Source organism: Aptenodytes patagonicus, chromosome 24, assembly GCF_965638725.1.
Source record: "Aptenodytes patagonicus chromosome 24, bAptPat1.pri.cur, whole genome shotgun sequence".
NCBI classification, from domain to species: Eukaryota; Metazoa; Chordata; class Aves; order Sphenisciformes; family Spheniscidae; genus Aptenodytes; species Aptenodytes patagonicus.
The window spans coordinates 1,740,161-1,759,866 of record NC_134972.1 but is presented as its reverse complement, the minus strand read 5'-3'; the positions used below and the strand labels follow the sequence as shown (position 1 = coordinate 1,759,866).

Sequence of the window (19,706 nt, the reverse complement as noted above, 5' to 3'; positions counted from 1 at the left end):
GGACTAGGCCCTTAGTGCATAAATCTAAATGTTTCCTTCCATAGCTGTCGCTATGTAAATATTAGGACATCCTCAGCTGGACTGAAATGTCCGTCCTTGCTCTCTTGGCTCTGCTGGAATGAGACCAGTTTACACCAGCTGATTATCTGGGCCATTATTTATTATAAGTTTATGGTGCCCAGATAAGGTTCTAGGACGTCAAGGTCTTCAGCTGACATAAATCAGTGTAACTATCTTGGCTTGGAGAGTCACACCAATCTACATTACTCTGTGGTGTGGAACATAAAAAGCGGACCAAATTCTGATTTCCTTACTCTCTTTTCACTCTGACAAAATTCCTTCTGATGTTAGTGTTTGCCCTCCTTGCATGGATATCTCTAAGACCTATTCAGGCTTAAATTGCTTAAGCTTAAGCTTAAATCAGGCTTATATTAAAACCAGGCAGCCACTTACCAAGAGAAACCCCCTTTAAGCTTATAAATATTTTTTTTAATAGTTCCAACCAACTGCATTATATTATCTGTCCAGTTGTCTTCATTCTACTGTCCCTATGTAACATAAAAAAACCCACCCAGAACCCCCTTTTCTTCTACTCATCCGATTCTATAATTTCTTAAAAGATATTCAAGTTAATTCATTATCATCGGATATATTTTAAACTCCTTTATCTGGAAGCAGTCAGGCTGCTGTGCAACTCCACCTTCTGTATTTTCTTTCCTTTTTTTTTTTTTTTAAGGAAGCTGCAGAATTCAGTCTCATCCTCCTACAGTATTTCTTTAATGCAGGTTTGTCAATAGTGTATAATCAAGATTAAAATCAATGCCGCTGCTTTTCGATTCTGTGGGAGTGCCTCTTCCTTCCCTTCTGCTTCAAAGCCTGAGACATCAGGTTGCTGTTTGCTCCAAAGTAGCGACGCTTGTTTGTTAAACTTTGAGGCAAAAAGTTCCCTATAAGCAGAAATATTAGTCTGCATTTCAAAATCTCCAAAGTGGGTATTGAGAGAAAGAAAAAAGGGATTAGGTGCTCATCAGAAATAAGGCAACCTTTTAGACTGATTTCCCTGACTCATTCTAACCTTCAGATCACCTTCAGGATAACGTAGCAGGAGTATTGTCCACCTGCATCTGATTATAGATGAGAAACGAACATTGCAAGAATGTGTTTTAAATTAAAATGATGTATTTTATTTCAGAAAGATTTCTGTACGCGCTTGTAAATGCCTCTGTGAATGCAAACTTTTTCTCATCTAAATATCCTGATTTTTAAGGTAATCGATATGCATTATGAAAATTATTGTATTCTATAAAAGTTTGCATTGCTTGAATTTCAGTATTAAATAAATAAGTCAGATGCTATCACTGCTTGATTATAAAGCAACAATTTATTTTGCATACTGGGTAAATGGATTTAAAACAATCCATGCATCAAGGTATTTAAGGAAAGGGGGTTCTATTACAAAGTTCGGTGTGCCCCTCCTTACTCGCTGTTCAACACCATTCGCTTGTTTTCTGAAGATTAAAAGCATAATGAAAACTCCCAAGCACTTCTGTTAACCATATGTTTTCTTTTACAGTAAGTTTTCCGTATGTATAAAACCATGATCTGTTCCTCCCTCCCAGTCTTTACTTAACAGGGAAGAAAGCAGTTATAAGCCAGACCGTAACATATCTTTTTCCCTAAAAGGAAACCAAATGCAATGCCATAATAGACAGTAATCTTGTTTTGCCTTCCAATTAAATCCAAAGGGATGCTTTCTGCCTACAGAGAAAACTTTCAGCAAAATTAATGGAACAGATTTAGAACCTGTGATTGCTTCAATTATAAGAAAACCTTTTCTCTACGTTTATCATCTAAAACTCTGGAGAGGTTAAACAGCGGATCTGACCGCCTATGTTTGCAAATACAGTTCAGCAGATACCTCGGATAATTCTGACTTCTCCGCTGACTGCAGTGCTGCAGTCCTATGACAGCATCATATTAATGAGCCAGCAGAGGTACGATGTTCCATGTGGTTTGCAAAGTTTAACCCTGTCCCTCAGACTTCCCTGGCTCTCCACAGTGAAGACACAGCAGCAGCAAACCCAGGAACCGTGTATGTCCCAGGTTAAAGGCAAGAAGGCGATCTTTGAGAAGGATTTTGCCCGTTAACAAGATCACCTACTTAAAAATTCGCAGACTGCTGAACACAGGCAGACACACACTTTCAGCACCTTTCTGAATGAGGAGTTAAAATCGCCCCCCTCAGCGTTCCTTCGCTTTGCAATGGGAGCTGTAGCAGTGCTTTTTCTAGCACCAGCAGGTTTTTTTTTCTTTGCAGCTTACTAATCAATTGCCTATGTAGCCGTAACCCATCCGAGAGGAGTTCAGAGTCTGGATGTCAGCTAGTCGCTGTAATGCAACCCATACAAAGTATATCGTACCATGTAAACATCATTTTTAACAAGGTTTCAAAGAAGGAGAATTTATTTCTAAGCAATGCACCAAGCGTTAGATTAAAATGTGAGGGTGGGAGGAAAAGAGAGGAAGACGGGGGGGGGAAGAAGTATCAAGATCAAGCATTTTGGATGCCAGGGGGGTCTTTCAAACTCTTGTTCACCGCCCGGCTGCTCTAGCACTGCAACGGCTGCATCCAGCCTCCTCCTGCAGATCCCCCTGCCCGCGCCCGTCCTCCACCCCAAACGGAGGCGAAGCCTTTGCAGGGAGCTCTCCTTGCCGCAAAGCAACCCGGCGAACCCACCCAGCCTCCCTTCTCCGCCCGCTTTTGACCTTCAAGTGTCAGACCCCGCCTGGGGAAGGGGGGATGCGGGGGCTGCATCTTGGGACCCCTCTGCCCCCTGCTCACCCCCGCCCGCCCCGGGACTGCCCGGTGCAGGGCGGCCTCCGGCGCGCCCCGCTCCCCGCGCCCGGCGGGAGCTGCCCGTGGTGCTGCAGCCGCCGGTGCCACCCCGGCCCCAGCCCCAGCCCCGGCCCCGGCCCCAGCCCCGGCCCCGGCCCCGGCCCCGGCCCCGGCCCCGGCCCCGGGCCCTACCCTGCGGGCTCCGCCGGGCGCTGCTCCGCCGCCCCCGGCAGCGGCCCGGTGCCGGCACCGCGCTCCGCTCCGCCATGGCTGCTGCGGGGCGGGGAGGGGGGGGGGGGGGGGGTGAGAAAAGAAAGAAAAGAAAGAAAAGAAAGAAAAGGAAGCAAAAGAAAGAAAAGGAAGAAAGGAAATAAGAGAAAGAAAAGAAAGAAAAGAAAGAAAAGAAAGAAAAGAAAGAAAAGAAAGAAAAGAAAGAAAAAGAAAAGAAAGAAGAGAAAGGAAAGAAAGAGAAGGAAGAGGGTGATGGCCTAGGGAAGGGGGGAGAAGGGAGCAGGGGCAAGAGGGAAGGAGCAGGGGAAAGGGGGAGCAGGGGGGAGAGAGAAGGGAATGGGGGGAGCGGGGCAAGGGAGAAGGGGATGGGAAAAGGGGAAGGAGGAGCAGTGGCAAGGGACAAGGGGGAAGAGGGGGAAGGGAGCGGGGTAAGCAAGGGGAAGGGGGAATGGGGAAGGGGGGATGGGGAAGGGGCATCGGGGGGGCATCGGGGGCTGGAGGGCCGGGAAGGGGGAGCGGGGAAGGGGAGGGGAAGGGAAGGGGGAGCCGGGGCAAGGGGCAGGGGCGGGGGAGGCGAGGACGGGAGGCGGAGCAGGGGAGGCGGGGCCGGGGCAGGGCCGGGGGGAGGCCGCCCCCCGCACACGTGTGCGGGGCCGCCCCGCTGCCGCCCGGCGGGGCTATATAAGGGGCGGCGGCGGCCGGAGCACCGTCGCCCGTCGCCCCCGAGTGCCCCGCCATGAGCTACACCATGGAGTCCCTGGGCAACCCCTCGTACCGCCGGGTGACCGAGACCCGGGCCACCTACAGCCGCGCCAGCGCCTCCCCGTCCAGCGGCTTCCGCTCGCAGTCGTGGTCGCGGGGCTCGGGCAGCACCGTCTCCTCCGCCTACAAGCGCCCCAACCTGGGGGCGTCGCGGGCCGCCTACGGCTCCACGGTGCTGAGCTCCGCCGAGAGCCTGGACGTCAGCCAGTCCTCGCTGCTGAACGGCGCGGCGGAGCTGAAGCTGAGCCGCTCCAACGAGAAGGAGCAGCTGCAGGGGCTGAACGACCGCTTCGCCGGCTACATCGAGAAGGTGCACTACCTGGAGCAGCAGAACAAGGAGATCGAGGCGGAGCTGGCGGCGCTGCGGCAGAAACACGCCGGGCGGGCGCAGCTGAGCGACGCCTACGAGCAGGAGCTGCGGGAGCTGCGCGGCGCCCTGGAGCAGGTGAGCCACGAGAAGGCGCAGATCCAGCTGGACTCGGAGCACATCGAGGAGGACATCCAGCGCCTGCGGGAGCGCTTCGAGGATGAGGCGCGGCTGCGCGACGAGACGGAGGCCACCATCCGCGCCCTGCGCAAGGAGATGGAGGAGGCCTCGCTGATGCGGGCGGAGCTGGACAAGAAGGTGCAGTCGCTGCAGGACGAGGTGGCCTTCCTGCGGGGCAACCACGAGGAGGAGGTGGCCGAGCTGCTGGCGCAGCTCCAGGCGTCCCACGCCACCGTGGAGAGGAAGGACTACCTGAAGACCGACCTCACCACGGCGCTGAAGGAGATCCGCGCCCAGCTGGAGTGCCAGTCCGACCACAACATGCACCAGGCCGAGGAGTGGTTCAAGTGCCGCTACGCCAAGCTGACGGAGGCGGCCGAGCAGAACAAGGAGGCCATCCGCTCCGCCAAGGAGGAGATCGCCGAGTACCGCCGGCAGCTGCAGTCCAAGAGCATCGAGCTGGAGTCGGTGCGCGGCACCAAGGAGTCGCTGGAGCGGCAGCTCAGCGACATCGAGGAGCGCCACAACAACGACCTCAGCACCTACCAGGTAGCGGGGAGGCGTCCCGGGCCGCGCCGAGCCCGGGCGGGGGGGCGGGGGCGGTGCCCGGGTATCAGCTCCGCAGCGAGGGATGCCGGGGTGCGCGCAGGGGGGGGGGGGCCGGAGGCGCTGGCTGCGGGGCTGGGCCCCCAAGGGCGGGGTGGGTTGGGGGGGGAAGAGATGTTGGGGAGGGCGGTGGGAGCCGGGAGGGTCCCGCTTGGATCCTGGCACTGCCTCCCAGGGCAAAGAGTTTCTGAAAGTCCCTTTTGAGAACTTTTTCTGCTCTGTCTCTGCGTGCAGCGTGTGTCTGTGTCACAGAGGTTTTCTGCGTCTCTGTTGCAGGACACGATTCATCAGCTGGAAAACGAGCTGAGAGGAACGAAGTGGGAAATGGCACGTCACTTGAGGGAATACCAGGACCTCCTCAATGTCAAGATGGCCCTGGATATTGAAATTGCTGCATACAGGTACAGTGGGATCATTGCGGACATGTCTGGAATACTAATAGCACTGCAGATGTTGCTGGCTTGGGCAGCTCTACCACAGATAAGAAATACCTGCATGCAGTGAACACAAGTAAAATTAGTGCTTGACTAAATCATTACAACCGTTTCAAAATCTACACAGACCATGGAGCGTTTGCAGTAAGAACCCGGAGTACATTAGGGACCAGCTCTCTGGTAATCAGTGGCAAAGCTCCCAGTGAGCTCAGTGGGCACAGGATAGCATGACTCAGTGCAGAAGCACCCTGGTGCCGCATTCTGCCCTTGTTTACAAAAGCAGAAGATGCAGTAAAAGGCAAGTTTATTTTTAATTCCTGTTTACTTTGCTTTGCATATGCCAAGCAAGCGGTGCTTGTCACTTGAATTCCCTTTTATCGCTTGAGAGACAGTGCACTTGCTTGATCATGGTTTCAAGCAGGGAGTGCTAATCTGCTTGTCACAAACACTTTTGCTTTTCTTGCCCAACTTTCCTTTAAAGGCAACCACTCTAATCTGGAGCAGGAACACTGCTTGCTATTGCCATCACCTGGCAGGTTTTTTTTAGTCTCCTTTGCATCACTTTACAACTCTCATCAGAGAACTGCTGATTTTTCTGGGTCACAGGCTTAGAGGAAAAACATGCATTTGAATATAAGAAAAGTAAAAACAAAAAACCCATCTCCAGATCTGCTTAAATTCCTGAGGTTGTTCAGACAAACACACAGATACCCTAGGGGTCTATAGCTGTTTGCTGCCAAAGTTGGCTGAACAAAAGTCTCTTCAGTTTTCATAGCAGCACAAGAAAGGTGGATGCCCAAACTATTGAACTAGGACATATGCTCTAATTGGCTTTGAATGTCTCAGCCACAATATTTGATTTGGGTCTGTTGGCTGTGTCAAATTCTCAGTTTGCCTAAGTCATAATGCATCCTGTGAAGTTAATTGTTCTGCCATAATGAAGTCTCTGACATTAAGGATGAATTTCAACTGAGCAGCTGAAGGTGTTACACTTGCCACTTGCAAACCAAGCTAAAAGCTGTTTGCTGAATATGAATTTTGCAAAAGAGCTGATTCAAGGAAAGCCGAACTGGGGCTGAGAGAGATGGATTATGCTGATCAGCTCTAGCATATTCCACATACAAACTGGTTTCATCCTGCTGACAGGGAAATATTCTAATAGCTGTCCCTTACATTGGGTTTCTATGCTCATTTTTTTCCCTCCTCCTGATTCCCTTAGGAAGCTACTGGAGGGTGAAGAGACAAGATTCAGTGCCTTCTCTGGAAGCATTACTGGACCCATATTCACACACAGGCAACCATCTGTCACAATAGCATCCACTAAAATTCAGAAAACAAAAATTGAACCACCAAAGCTGAAGGTCCAGCACAAGTTTGTAGAAGAAATCATTGAAGAGACAAAGGTAGAGGATGAAAAGTCTGAAATGGAAGATGCCCTAGCAGCTATTGCAGAAGAAATGGCAGCCAAGGCCCAGCAAGAAGAACAGGAGGAAGAAAAAGCAGAAGAAGCTGCTGTAGAGGAAGAAATTGTTTCTGAGAAGGCTGCTGCAGAACAAGCAGCTGCACCTGAGGAAGAAGAGAAGGAGGAAGAGGAAGCAGAGGAGGAAGAAGCTGCAAAATCTGACGCAGCAGAAGAAGGAGGTTCTGAAAAAGAAGAAATAGAGGAAAAGGAAGAAGGGGAGGAGGCTGAGGAAGAGGGGGAAGAAGCTGAGGCCAAGGGCAAAGCTGAAGAGGTAGCAGCAAAGGTAGAGAAGGTCAAAACACCTCCTTCGAAGTCACCCCCTAAATCTCCCCCTAAATCCCCTGTAACGGAGCCGGCCAAGGCTGTCCAGAAAGAAACAGCTGCAGAAGCAGGAAAAGAACAGAAGGTGGAAAAAGGTGGTGAGAAACCAGCCAAGGAGGAAGAGAAAGCAGCATCTCCGGAGAAGCCAGCAACACCAAAGGTAACCTCTCCAGACAAGGCAGCAACCCCAGAGAAGCCTGTGACGCCAGAAAAGCCTGCAACCCCAGAGAAAACGGCGACCCCGGAGAAGCCCCGTTCTCCAGAAAAGCCGGCGACCCCGGAGAAGCCCCGTTCTCCAGAAAAGCCGGCGACCCCGGAGAAGCCCCGTTCTCCAGAAAAGCCGGCGACCCCGGAGAAGCCCCATTCTCCAGAAAAGCCGGCCTCCCCGGTCAAAGATGAAAAGGCTGTGGTGGAGGAGACCATCACTGTCACAAAGGTAACAAAAATTAGTGCAGAGGTAGAGAAGGAGTCCAGGAAAGAAGACATTGCAGTGAATGGTGAGGTGGAGGAGAAAAAGCAAGAGGCAGAATCCAAAGAGAAGGAGGTTGAGGAGGAAGACAAGGGAGTTGTCACCAATGGCCTAGATGTAAGCCCAATTGATGAGAAGGGTGAGAAAATTGTAGTAACCAAAAAAGCAGAGAAAATCACTGGTGAAGGTGGGGACAGTACAACCACGTATATCACGAAGTCGGTGACAGTTACTCAGAAGGTAGAGGAACATGAAGAAAGCTTTGAGGAGAAATTAGTGTCCACCAAGAAAGTGGAGAAAGTTACTTCACATGCCGTAGTAAAAGAGATTAAAGAGACCGAATAAAATAAATCATAGCTAAATTAAAATAAATTAAAGAGCTTGGGTTGGTGCAAAAGGTTAAGCCATATGACAGCTGCAAAATGCATGTGAGTGACGGCTTCAAAGCAGAACGGGTTCTCTCATGGAGGCTCCAGACACACAGTATTTTACTTTTTTGTGCAATATAGGGGAGGGGGGGGGAATGCATGCAGGCTCAAGATGTACTCCCTCCACAGAGCTTGGGGATCTAAAAAAAAAAAAAAAAAAATACTAATAATAATGCATGAGACGAAATGTGCAAAGGAAGCTTTTGAATTTCCTGAGCTGTTGGAGGGACATATCTGAGGAATGACTTAAGATGTATTATGCAAAGAACCAACTGAGCCAAAACCAAACAGAAAACAGTACTAGAATATTCATGAGAACCAGAACTCTCCTAGCCTTAAAAAAAAAAGCTACTTATAAATAATTATGTTTACCTCACTGGTGCAATTAGGGTGGACTTTTGCTCATGGGAGAACCTAGTTGACATGCACAGTACGCAACCTTTTGTTGTTTGATGTAAAACAGTCACAGCAGTTCTTGCTCAATAAAGGTCAATAGTGAAAACATGACTTGTCTGGTGACTTTTTTTCCAACTCAAATGTTTCCCTGAAGTTTGATGCTCTGTCCTGAACAGGAACACAGTTGCATGGGTTGAAAAGTTGCTTGAGTTTTTCCTTAGTGTCCTCATTTAGAAAATGAGTTTGTATTGGATATGATGAACAAATTTCCTGTAACACAACACAAATACTTGAGCTAGCTTAAACAAACACTTAAGAGCCCTATCCCATGCTTTCTAGAGTAAAGAGGAATCTATTGAATTCTGCTGCCTGGCCTTTAGGTGCTTAGAGGGGTTCCAATTGCATTTGCTAGCAATGGGATGGTCTCTTAAGCCATGTGCTGCTAGCATCACTTATCTGAGCAATCCTGCTTGTACTAAGTGTTAAACTCTGCTGCAAGTGTAATTTTCCTCCCTGCATGCTAGTCTCAACACATAAGGAGAGCCTTAAAGATGTGGCCATTTCCAGATCGTTCCTTGATTTTCCTGTGAAGATAGCCTGTCTGTGAACCACAACTGGTCATGGTATCTTCTATGACACTAGTTTGTCACTTAAGTGTGCAAAGACCCATTAAGTAATCTCAACCAAGATGCCATGTGTTCATCAAAATGGGGTAGCTTCTGATTATTTTTTTTTCCCCTCCTGCCTTAATTACATGGGAACATCCTTATCAATTCTCTGTCTCAAATGATCAACAGGTGCAATCTGCCTCTAAACACAAAATTCCAAAATCAAGAGCAAATAAATTCCTGGAAAAAGGAAACTGTCCCAGAGATGACACTGGTATCGTGTATCAAAAATATTCCCAACTCATTTTTTACATATTTGTCCATTTGAAAATAGCTGTAGAAATGAGACCCTTCCAGAATCTGAACTGAGGCTGGGTAGGGCTCAGATTATACCTGGCATGACTGACAGATAAAACCAAATTAAAGCATTTTAAAATTTCCAATAGAAAGGTCTCCTAAGCATTGGCCTATGTCTACTGCCACTTCCAGGTTGGCTTTATTAAGAAGAAAGCCAATTAAAGGGCTCCCTAAAATCCCCCTAGATGGAAAATAAATGGAGGCAAATGAAACAAAGGGAAAAAGAGGAGGGCTCCAACTCCAATTTGGGGAACTAATATGTCTTATTAAGGAATTAATACTGTGTTTATTTCTATCACATTTCAAAATGAAAATGAAGAACACTGCTACTGCCTTACCTCCCATAACTAGCAAAGAAATGCAAATACTTTTTAAGCCTGGGTTCAGTACATGGACTGTCCTGAAATCTGTTGACTAATTGAGGGTCTGATCAAAATCTATGATTTGCATATGCCTCACAATTCATTCCCCCTATCAATAATTGAAGATCAAGTAGTTTTTAATTGAAGGGGTTCTGCATGTTCTTCACTGGAGAAATTGTAAAAAGTCCACAGCCGATAAGCCTTTCAAATAAATCTGAATGTCTTTGTGTAGCAAAGTAATGAATGTTTCTCCTGCTGATATCAATAATGGAAATCTGTGCTCAACAGCTTGCTGGTTGAGTGACATTTAATTACAGCAGCGTTAGCAAATTAAATGGCAGATTCTCTGTAGCGAGCTTATTTGTGAAGGTTACCTGTGTATGTGACACAAAAATAACTATACCTTTATGAGTAAGAAGTTAAGTAGCCCAGTCACACTCACCTATTGTCAGTAAGTGTTTGCACCAAGTTCTGTTGAAATATCGATGTGCCCAATGGTTTGTGAGCATTGAAGCTATCTTTCTCTTGGGTCTAATCAAAATTTTCAAGAGACCACCACCAGTAAAAAAAATAAAAACTAAACCAGAGACCAATATTTAACATAAAACTTTCTGTTTACGTGCTTCCAAATAAGTTCTAGAATCTGCTAAAATGTCACAAACTGCAAAGTCAGTGGGCTACCACCCCTCAGCATAGAAAGGCATCTTCAGCATCAAGACGAAGAGGGGTCACCTTGTACAGTGAACTAAATTTCAATGTCAGCGGGAGATTAACTCTAACCCTGCTGAAACCAGGACAGAGACTCAAGAACACGTTGTTAACGTGGGCTCCCACAGGTGCAGGTGGGATCCCAAACTGGCTTGCTATTTTTCAAGTTACGCTTTCTTTGCAGTTCTGGTAGGATACAGGTACAAGGACCTAGAGATTATTATTTGTGGTGTTTTGATTCTGCTTGCACATTGGCAGTGCAACCAGGATTGCAGTTTCTTGTACAAGGGGGCTGTATCAACACCTCCGCCCAGGGTACATCGACCTTCCTGAGTGGTTTTGGGAAGTCGCTGCACAGCCTGCGTGCGAGGCAAACTCCTGGGCTACCCACTGGCATGGTGTATTTCAAAATATCCTCATTTCCCCTCCTTTTCCACCCAAAACATATTTCAGCCTTTAATTAGTACCCAGAACTGCATTTTTTTCTCTGCTCTAACACACAAATTTGTGATTTAGTCTATTTCCTACTGCAAATGTTTCTGTCAAATCCTAAGAGAAATAAGCAACTGGTTAACACATTTCTAAATATTTATAAAACGATAAGAACCGATTAATATTTAATGTTGCCAAGAGGTTTTGTCTACTGACATCTGCAATCAAACAGTTTCAAAAGATAGCATAATTTCAGGGCAGAGATGCATAAATAGTATATTATTTGCCTGTTCTGCACCAATTACTTCTTCAGACTGTACATAACCAGTGAAGGGATTAATTACTTTCAGACACAGAAGTTCATTGATCAATACGAAAGACTCCACGAAGGGAAAAAACAATAATTAAAGGAAGTTACTGTGAAGATTTACACATCTTATTTAAGGCGGACCACCAAGGCCCCTGCGACTTCAGGAGCTGGAGGGCTCTAAAACAGGATATTTTTACTGTACCGGCTGGTGGAGGAGCTGTGATTAAGAGATTTTCAGCATCCCAGAACTAAATTCCAGGTGGAAACAAACTGGGAAGTGTTACAAAACACAAAGAGGTTGCATTTGCCAGGGAGCTGAGTCAGGCACTAGAATTTTCTCCGAGCACCAGGGTCTGTGCTTTTCCCATTCACACGTGGGCTTTCTTCCTTCTCTGTTCAGGATTAAACTACCGTTAACTAATCTAGGAAGGCAGCAAATGATGAATTGTCAATTATTTAGTTACTGGAAGGTAAATTCCTAGAATCTGGGTATTGTATCTGTACAACTTTTCCTCTTGCCGAGTGGAAGGGGAGTGTGTGTGTATGTCTATCTCAAGAAAAGCATTCAGGATCTCCTTCTATTTGTCTTTCCCTGTGATGAGATCTCAGCCTTATCCAGACCCAATCTGCCCCAACAGCAAGAGAAAATTCAGGGACAGACTCGTGGCTTTACTTGCCGCTGCAACTTGGGTTAAAGTTTCTATCGTGTCTCCCTCTGCCTGCTTTTACTGCATTGCGTCAAAGCGAGCTCTGGGATTTTCAAAGGTAAAACAAATGCTGCCAGTAGGATCCCCACAGCCCTGAGAGCATCTCAGCACGCAAACATACGCTTCTGTCCTCCCTCCCAGCAGTTTACCTTAGCAGCAAGGCAGGACTCGGGGTGACAAACCAAGCTGGACGGTCACTGCAGCTTGTCACTCTCTGCAGCTCATTGCCACGGCTGTGACTCACACATTTCCTGCAGAGTCGTGAAATTTCTCCTCTAGCTGCAATACATTAAAAACAACATAAGGAGTGGGGATCGGGCTGAGATACACTGCAAGGAGAAATGTGTTTGCTGGTATATCTCTAAATGTGCTGGTTTGAGAGCGTCCCTAGCAGCCTGGTTGCAACACTTTGGAGAGCTGCAAGCTGTATTGCTTCCCAGAAGTGAAAAGGATACAAAGGACTGGACAAAGAAGGAGTTTATCTGCAAGAAAGACATGAAAGAGGAAGCAAAATCAGGTAATTGCAAAGTTAAAAGGAGCTCAGAGTGCTTGCAGAAAGGCAGGATGGGGGCAGTGGTTTTAATATACGCCAGCCTATTTAACAGTGGTTTGGCTTTAATGGCTGTGATGATAGTTTCTAATCTGGTGCATAACATGTTTTTTGCTGTGTAGGAGCAGAAACTCTCTCCCAACCGAAGTGCCGTGCTAAGCATTTTCTGACAGGGCACTTAGGTGACTTTCCAAGTACCTTCTCTTAGGCTCAATATTCTGCTGTGTTTGAACTAGGGTATCGCATACCAAAAGGAGCGGGTCTCCTGCAATCCCATCAATAGCTTTTAAAAGCGCTGAGCAAAACAGCGTGGTCGAGTCTCTGGCCCGTGGTACTGCAAGCAGCCCCCACTGCTCACCGCCACTTTCCTGGAGACAGAAAACAAAATCTGCTTTGTAAGAGTAAGTCTGCATGTAGAAAAATCTCCATTAAAAGCAGAAGGGAAACATGAAAAGAAAGACTTGTAAGAAGAGATCTTGCTGAAGAAAGGGAAAAGGAATTTGTGTGTTTGCCTTCTAGTTCTCGAAAGCATCAAAAAATACAAAAAAGTAGAGGAAAAAAAAAAAGTGCATTTAGAAACGATACTCGGACTCCCTGAACAGGAGTTACTGGAATTACTACGTATGAGTACAAACTCTGTTTCCTGAGCGGTTTTACCAAAGCTGCTTTCTCTTTCTCCTGCTGTTTTTCCTGGGAACGTGTAAGGAAAGAATGATTTTAAGTGCTTACCTCATCCATCATCTTCTTTATAACTCTTTCAACACTGAGAAGGGAGATGCTTTTGGAACGCCCCTAAAGTTTGTATAAAAAGACACTTCCTTTCTCTCTGAACATAGCCATCGAGGAGAACCAATGCACATCAACTGATACCATGAATTCAGTGTAAAAATTAAAAGTTACCCCCAAGTCCTACGCAAAAAATCCATCTAGCTGTAAGTGATTGTGAGAAGTTTTAGGGCAGCCACATAATGCCTGTTTTAATGTGGGTTTCCATGGGCTTAGTTTATTTAAAATGGTTTAATTTGCAGCATTAGTCTAGTACTTGCCCTTAGCACAAGGTTTAATTTTATGCATCATATGCAAAGGATACGGCTTTCAGAATTGTCAGGCTTTGCTGCTCTTTGATCTGTTCCTATTTTGTGCCTTACCACAGACTGGACCTTTCTTTGGCTCATACTCAAAACTTTAAATGGCCCTGACAAATTCTCAGTAGAAAATGAGCCTCTTCAGTCCACAGTGGATTGACTTAAGATAGTACCCTGGACAGGCAGCTCTTTCAAGTAGCAGAGAGAACTCCCCACACGTTGTCCTTCCCTCTAACACCTCACCCCAGCTTTTTTTTTTTTTTTTTTAAAAGTATACAGGCATTGCTCCAAGCCTCACCCATATCAGCAGTCATTCTTCTCTTTCATTGCTGAACTGTCAGACATTGAACAACTTCCTACCAACATTTAACAGCCATGTTTGCATTTTGCTTTTGTATTGGTTTGTTAAAACTCCTCCTTTTTTCGGAAGGCAAAAGGGAGCTTGTTCTTGTGTGCATACAACAGCCCAGTGAGACCCATCACAAAGCTAAGAGCACATGCAGACTCCAGTGTATTTTTACCATTGTAAGATTTCCACGTGAAATTTTACAGCCCCATCAAGAAATTCTTTGTCCACCTATTAGCCCCCCAAGCGTACCAGCTAGAGACAGAAACCAGTATCCCATATCCTGTTACACAGGCTTGAAAGATGAGTGTGATACACCACTTTATCAACCTTTTAAGTGCATTAGTGACACGACACATACAAAGAATCTGTGTAAGCATTTCTGTAACTTTATTGACTAGCTTTATTGCACATACTTAATGAAGCCTCCATTATTTTACCCACCCAAGGTTTCCATAATTATTTTAAATGCAAGTTAAAGATAACTTTCATTCCCATGACTTATTTTTTTCCCCCCATTTTAAATTTTAAGGTTCTGAATCACCCAAGAAAGACATAACCCCTGAATTCATACGTGTAGACCATGCAGCATTCAGGGAGCAAGCCAGTGGGTGCTCTGCAAGCATACTGATACTCTGCACAGAGAGAAACATCATAGATCATTAACTTTAAACCTCAGTAGTCACTGAATTAAATATGTGAGACTGCAATTTTAGCTCAGTCAATCATTGTTTATTCTGTTGACCTGATGAGAAAGCTAGACTGCCTAAAAAAATCAAGCCTTCTTTTTCACTTCACTCTCTTCCTTTCCTGCTGCTTCTTTCTCTTCCTTCTCCTCCTCACCAGTTTCCTCAGCAGTTTCCTGAGACTCCTCCCCTTCTTCAGCTGCTGTTTCTTCCCCTTCTCCTTCCTCTTCCTCGCCCTCTTTGGCTTCTTCAGATTCTTCCTTAGCACCTTTGAAAGACAAAAAGAAATATTTCACATCTATGTACTGTTCTAATCCCAATTTAACAGGAGCCAGCATACCTGCATCCTTCAACCCCACACATTTGGATGGCAGCCAGATAAACGTGACAAGGCTGGCAACTGATGTTGCATGAAAGCAGGGACATTTCTCTAGGACTTGCAAGGGAGACCAACAACACTACACAACCCACTTATCCTAGATTTCAGAGGGAGTGAAACACTTTATAGGTCTTTTCAAAATCATGGCCTTGAAAAATACTAATTGACTGTGGACTCATTGCTTTAAGCCTTATCTGAAGACTTGAGTTCAAAAAGGAATCTTGCCATTGCTCTCCGATTGGCTCTTTAGCTATAATTTCATTATAATTAATCTTTACACTAATAAACTCCTAGAATAGTTCAATGGTAACCAATGCATTTCAGGTATGTTTAGGTTAAATCCTTCAGAGCTGTGCAACTGAAGTTGGGAAAAGCAACTCTGGATAACATTCCTTTTACATTGTCTTTAAAATGCGAGTTTGGTAAATAAGTTGTGGGGCAGCAAGGAAGTGGCATATACTTTGATTGAACAAGAAAACTACCTAGACCTCAGGCAACAGATACAGCTATCCACTGAACCCAACAGTTACATCCACAAACATCAGCTGATGTTCCTATTATCACGAGCTACTCTCTGGGAATTAGTATTTAGCTCAGAATGTCCTTGTTCCTTCTTTTTGAGAATGTCTGTAATAGCCAAGTACTGTTTGCTGCCATATGAATATAACATTACACACTTAAAGTATTATTTGTGTTTTTGGAAACTTGAATGGAAAACACACCCAGCGATTTCCAATGGAGTATCATCAGTCCTATAATCTGCCTGATATTGAACGTTTACCTTATCTTCCATTCAATATTAAGGCTTTCCTGCTTAAGTGCTGTGTGCTTAATCCCACGATCCTTTGCTCATGTGAGCAGACAATGAGAGAGGTCTAATCATTAGACTTAGTCATCAGGATTTCTGGGGTTTACCCCATATAAGCAGGGTGAAGCACGAAAGAGAGGGATTTGAAAGTAACCGTAAGTACCTTCCTCCTCTTCTTCAGCCTCTTCACCTCCCGCTTCTTCCTCACCTTCTTCTTTCTCTTCCTCCTCACCTTCTTCTGCAGGGGCTGCCTTGGCTTCTCCCGCTTTAGCAGCCTCAATTGTTTCCTCTATTTCAATCTGCTCTTCCTGGACATGACTGGAGTAGTACGTGGGGAAAGAACGGGCTGTCATCAAGTAGGAGCTGGACTGGAGACCACTGTAGGCAGACCTGCCAAAAGTCGGGGCAGTCTGGGTGTAGCCACTGGTGATGCTTCCAACACTAGTGAAACTGAGTCGGGTCTCTTCACCTTCCAGCAGTTTCCTAGCAGAAAAAAGCAAACAGAAACGACTTAGTTATGCTGCAGCAGTACTCAGCAGATTCAGCTATGGACTAAGATGTTATTGTGCTTTCAGCAGCACAAGCCCTAGAGACTGCATACTTCTGAGTGCAAAAACTAGCCCATAATGAGTAACTACGTGGCAACGCTACCCTATCTTCTTGGAATACTTTAAAAGTTTCAGAGGTGTGCATTACTGGTGAATTAATACTTTTCCTTGTTAGAAGAAATAATGGGGAATAAACCTCTAGGATCAGGTTCCTATAGCAGGTGAAGTTAGAGGTGTATTTTGGTAGCCTGTAGGGTTGCAGAGAACAATGCAGATGTAACAATTTGATGTTATGTTTAGCTATTAGACAAGGTTTATAGCTACTTTCTCAATATTCCCCCTTGTGGCATTCACAGAAACTGTTTTGGCATTTGCAGTTTCTAACAGTATCTGGGACATTAAACAGCTATCTAGCAGCAATTCTGCCGTAAAATATTTGCTTTGCAGGAGATTGCTTCTGTGAGTTAGAAATAAAGCCCGTTCTTAAAAGCATGTAAGGGATTTCCAATTTTGAGAATATAGCCATCTGTATTAAGAAGTTCCATTGGTACAAAATCTCTTCACTCTAAGTACAGTACAGGTATTTTTATCTGTAAAGATGGAGAACTGAGATCACATATTGCCGAGCTGAGAGTTCTATATGCATATACATACATACTATTATACTCACTGAAGTTTGCTACACTGAAGGTTTTGCTTTCAGCAAATATTTAAAGCACTCAAAAGCATTGCTCCTTCCAATAGCAAGACAATGGAGAAGACCTGATTAAACTCTGACATCTACCTATGAAAGTTTCTGCTGGAGGAATGGTAAGTAAAATGAATTCTCTTGAAGAGAGAACAGGAATCCGATTTGCATTCTGACTTACTAAAACATTCCCTCCATCATACCTATATGCTGCAATTTCGATGTCCAGGGCCATTTTCACATTGAGCAGATCTTGATATTCCTTCAAGTACCGAGCCATTTCACTCTTCGTGGTTCTCAGCTCATTCTCCAATTTGTTAATAGTATCCTGTTGGAAGGAACGGTATTGACAGCGTAAAATTCTTAATTCTCCCATGTCTAGCAATAACACCTTGCAAGGAATTTCTCCAATCCTATTAACTTAATCTTGCTCTAGCAGACAGAGAAAATGAACAGCTCCAACTCCACCCTCAGCTAAAAAGGCAGCATTTACCAAATCCCACCTTCCCTGGCAGGATTTTCCCACCCCTACATCTACCGCTATTATTCCATCCCTATTTAATGTTAAGAGCCCAATTTTCTGCTATCCAAGGACTAAAGTGTGCATGAAATTTGTGTATCGCTTCATTTTGGTTTTAGCCTCTACATGCTTTTTCTAGTTTTAGCTTAAGGCTATCTTTTTTTTTTATAGTGATCTAGTTAAGGCTTTACCGGTGTATAGGTAAGCGATATATCACACATTATAGCTCTGTGGCATTCCGCATTATGGTTTTATGAAGCCTTACAGTTTAGATATGCAATATAGCTACAGCGTGAGCTAGAAGCGATGCCCCCGTTTCCAGGACGCCCCCGACAACCTCCTCCTGCAGACCCCGACCCCCTCACCTGCAGGGCGGAGATGTCGGCGCTCTGCTTCTCTTCCAGCTCCTGCAGCTGCTTCTCCAGCGCCTCGTTCATGCCGCGGGTGGCCTCGATCTCCAGCGTCTTGGCCTTGAGCAGGCGGCGGCTCTCCGAGACCTCGTCCTTGGCGGCGCGGACGGCGTCGGTGTTCTTGGCGGCGCTCTCGCTGAGGACGGTGAAGCGGCTGCGGAACCACTCCTCGGCGTTTTGCATGTTGCGAGCCGCCAGCTTCTCGTACTGAGCGCGGATGTCGCGCAGGGCGGCGGAGAGGTCGGGCTTAGCCGACACGTCCATCTCCACGGAGAGGTGCGCGTACTGGATCTGCGCCTGCAGCTCCGCCAGCTCCTCCTCATGCACCTTCTTGAGGAAGGCCAGCTCGTCCAGCAGGCTGTCCACCCGCTTCTCCAGCTCCGCCCGCGCCAGCGCCGCCTCGTCCGCGCCCTTCCGCACCTCCAGCAGCCGCGCCTCCGCGTCCTCCCGGCTCAGCACCTCCTCCTCGTAGCGCGCCTGCAGCCCGCGCAGCGTCTCCTCCAGGCTCTCCCGCTCGCCCTGCAGCGCCTGCTTCTCGCTCGTCGCCTCCTCGGCGGCCAGGCGCAGCTCGCGGATCTCCTGCTCGTAGAGGGCGCGGAAGCGGGAGGGCTCGGCGTGCTTCTGCCGCAGCACCAGCAGCTCGGCCTCCAGCACCTTGTTCTGCTGCTCCAGCTCGTGCACCCGCTCGATGAAGCAGGCGAAGCGGTCGTTGAGGTCCTGCAGCTGCGCCCGCTCCTGGCTGCGGATGGACTTGAGGTCGTTACTGATGGCCGCTACCTGGCTCAGGTCGAGGCTGTCCACCGAGTGCAGGAGGGAGCCTGAGGCGCTGGAGGTGGCATAACTGCGCCGCACCGACACGGAGGAGACGGGCGCCGACAGGCTGGAGTACGCCGAGCGCGCCGAGCTGTAGCCGCCGCTGCTGCGCATCGCCGAGACATGGAGCCGCGGGCTCTCGGCGTACCGCCGCTTGTAGGAGGGGAAGAACGGGTCGTAGCCGTACGAGCTCATCGTTGCGGGGGGCCAGCGGCTGCTCTGCGAACTGGCGCCGCCCGACCGCCCCTATTTATCGGCGGGGAGGGCGGGCAGGAGCAGCCGCCGGGCGGGGCCGGGCCGGGCCGGGGAGGAGCGCCGCCGCGCTGAGGTACGGCCCGCGCCGCGCCGAGCGTAGCTGCGCACCTCGCCGTGGGCTCGGGGGGCTGCGGCCGGGCTGGTTAGTGCTGCCTGTTAGCTTGCTCTGACATGGCCCCGTCGGGCCCGTCTCGGACCCGCCTCACGTCGCCCTCTCCTCGGGCCCCCTTCGGGCCCGACTGGGCTCTGCCTCGGGCCCCCTTCGGGCCTACCTGGGCCCCACCTCACCTCAGGCCTCCCTCAGGCCTTAGCTGCTGCCCCCCCCCCCCCCCACCTGCCAGGGTTGTGCGTAACACCCCTCTTGCCTCATCCTCCGCTCCCCCACAAGCTGCCCTGGCAGAAACCCTGGGGAGGTTGTTGCAAACCCCATATTGTGGCTGGGGTCTTTGGGAGGCCCAGTGCCTCAGTGAGGCTGGGGTGCACGCAGCCCTCACTGCACCTCAAAACCCCCAAACCGCATGTATAAATAGTATGTTTTTTCCTTCAGTTTGCAGTTTTCACAGGGTGTGTGTGCTCTTCGAGCTCCTGCTGTCCTCACCATGTCCTTTGTTACAAGTGGTTCTTAATAACCAGGTAATTAAATGAATGAAGAAACAACTACGGGGCATGGTTTGCAGTCCTAGCAGAATACATTAATATCTA

General features: G+C 47.5%; 2 protein-coding genes and 1 long non-coding RNA gene across 7 annotated transcripts in view; 1 reads left to right on the top strand and 2 right to left on the bottom strand.

Moving 5' to 3' along the window:
• LOC143170522 (uncharacterized) overlaps positions 1–3,098 on the bottom strand; it is a 40,330-nt gene extending 37,232 nt beyond the window's left edge. For 4 of the 5 annotated variants that reach the window (XR_012997061.1, XR_012997060.1, XR_012997057.1 and 1 more), the window contains exon 1: positions 3,029–3,098. This is a non-coding gene — a long non-coding RNA (uncharacterized LOC143170522). The remainder of the gene's footprint in view (positions 1–3,028) is intronic. The other variant, XR_012997059.1, reaches the window with a different exon arrangement.
• A 633-nt stretch (positions 3,099–3,731) lies between these two features.
• On the top strand, positions 3,732–8,543 carry NEFM (neurofilament medium chain). The gene is made up of 3 exons (XM_076358992.1): positions 3,732–4,865; positions 5,199–5,323; positions 6,576–8,543. Exons 1-3 carry the CDS (start codon positions 3,804–3,806, stop codon positions 7,951–7,953), a joined length of 2,565 nt encoding a protein of 854 aa, XP_076215107.1. The 5' UTR covers positions 3,732–3,803; the 3' UTR covers positions 7,954–8,543.
• Positions 8,544–14,264: 5,721 nt separating this feature from the next.
• On the bottom strand, positions 14,265–18,966 carry NEFL (neurofilament light chain). The gene is made up of 4 exons (XM_076358985.1): positions 17,892–18,966; positions 17,210–17,334; positions 15,934–16,253; positions 14,265–14,851 (listed from the first exon to the last, which is right to left on the bottom strand). The coding sequence occupies exons 1-4, from the start codon at positions 18,942–18,944 to the stop codon at positions 14,673–14,675; spliced, it is 1,677 nt and encodes a 558-aa protein (XP_076215100.1). The 5' UTR covers positions 18,945–18,966; the 3' UTR covers positions 14,265–14,672.
• Positions 18,967–19,706: the final 740 nt, after the last annotated feature.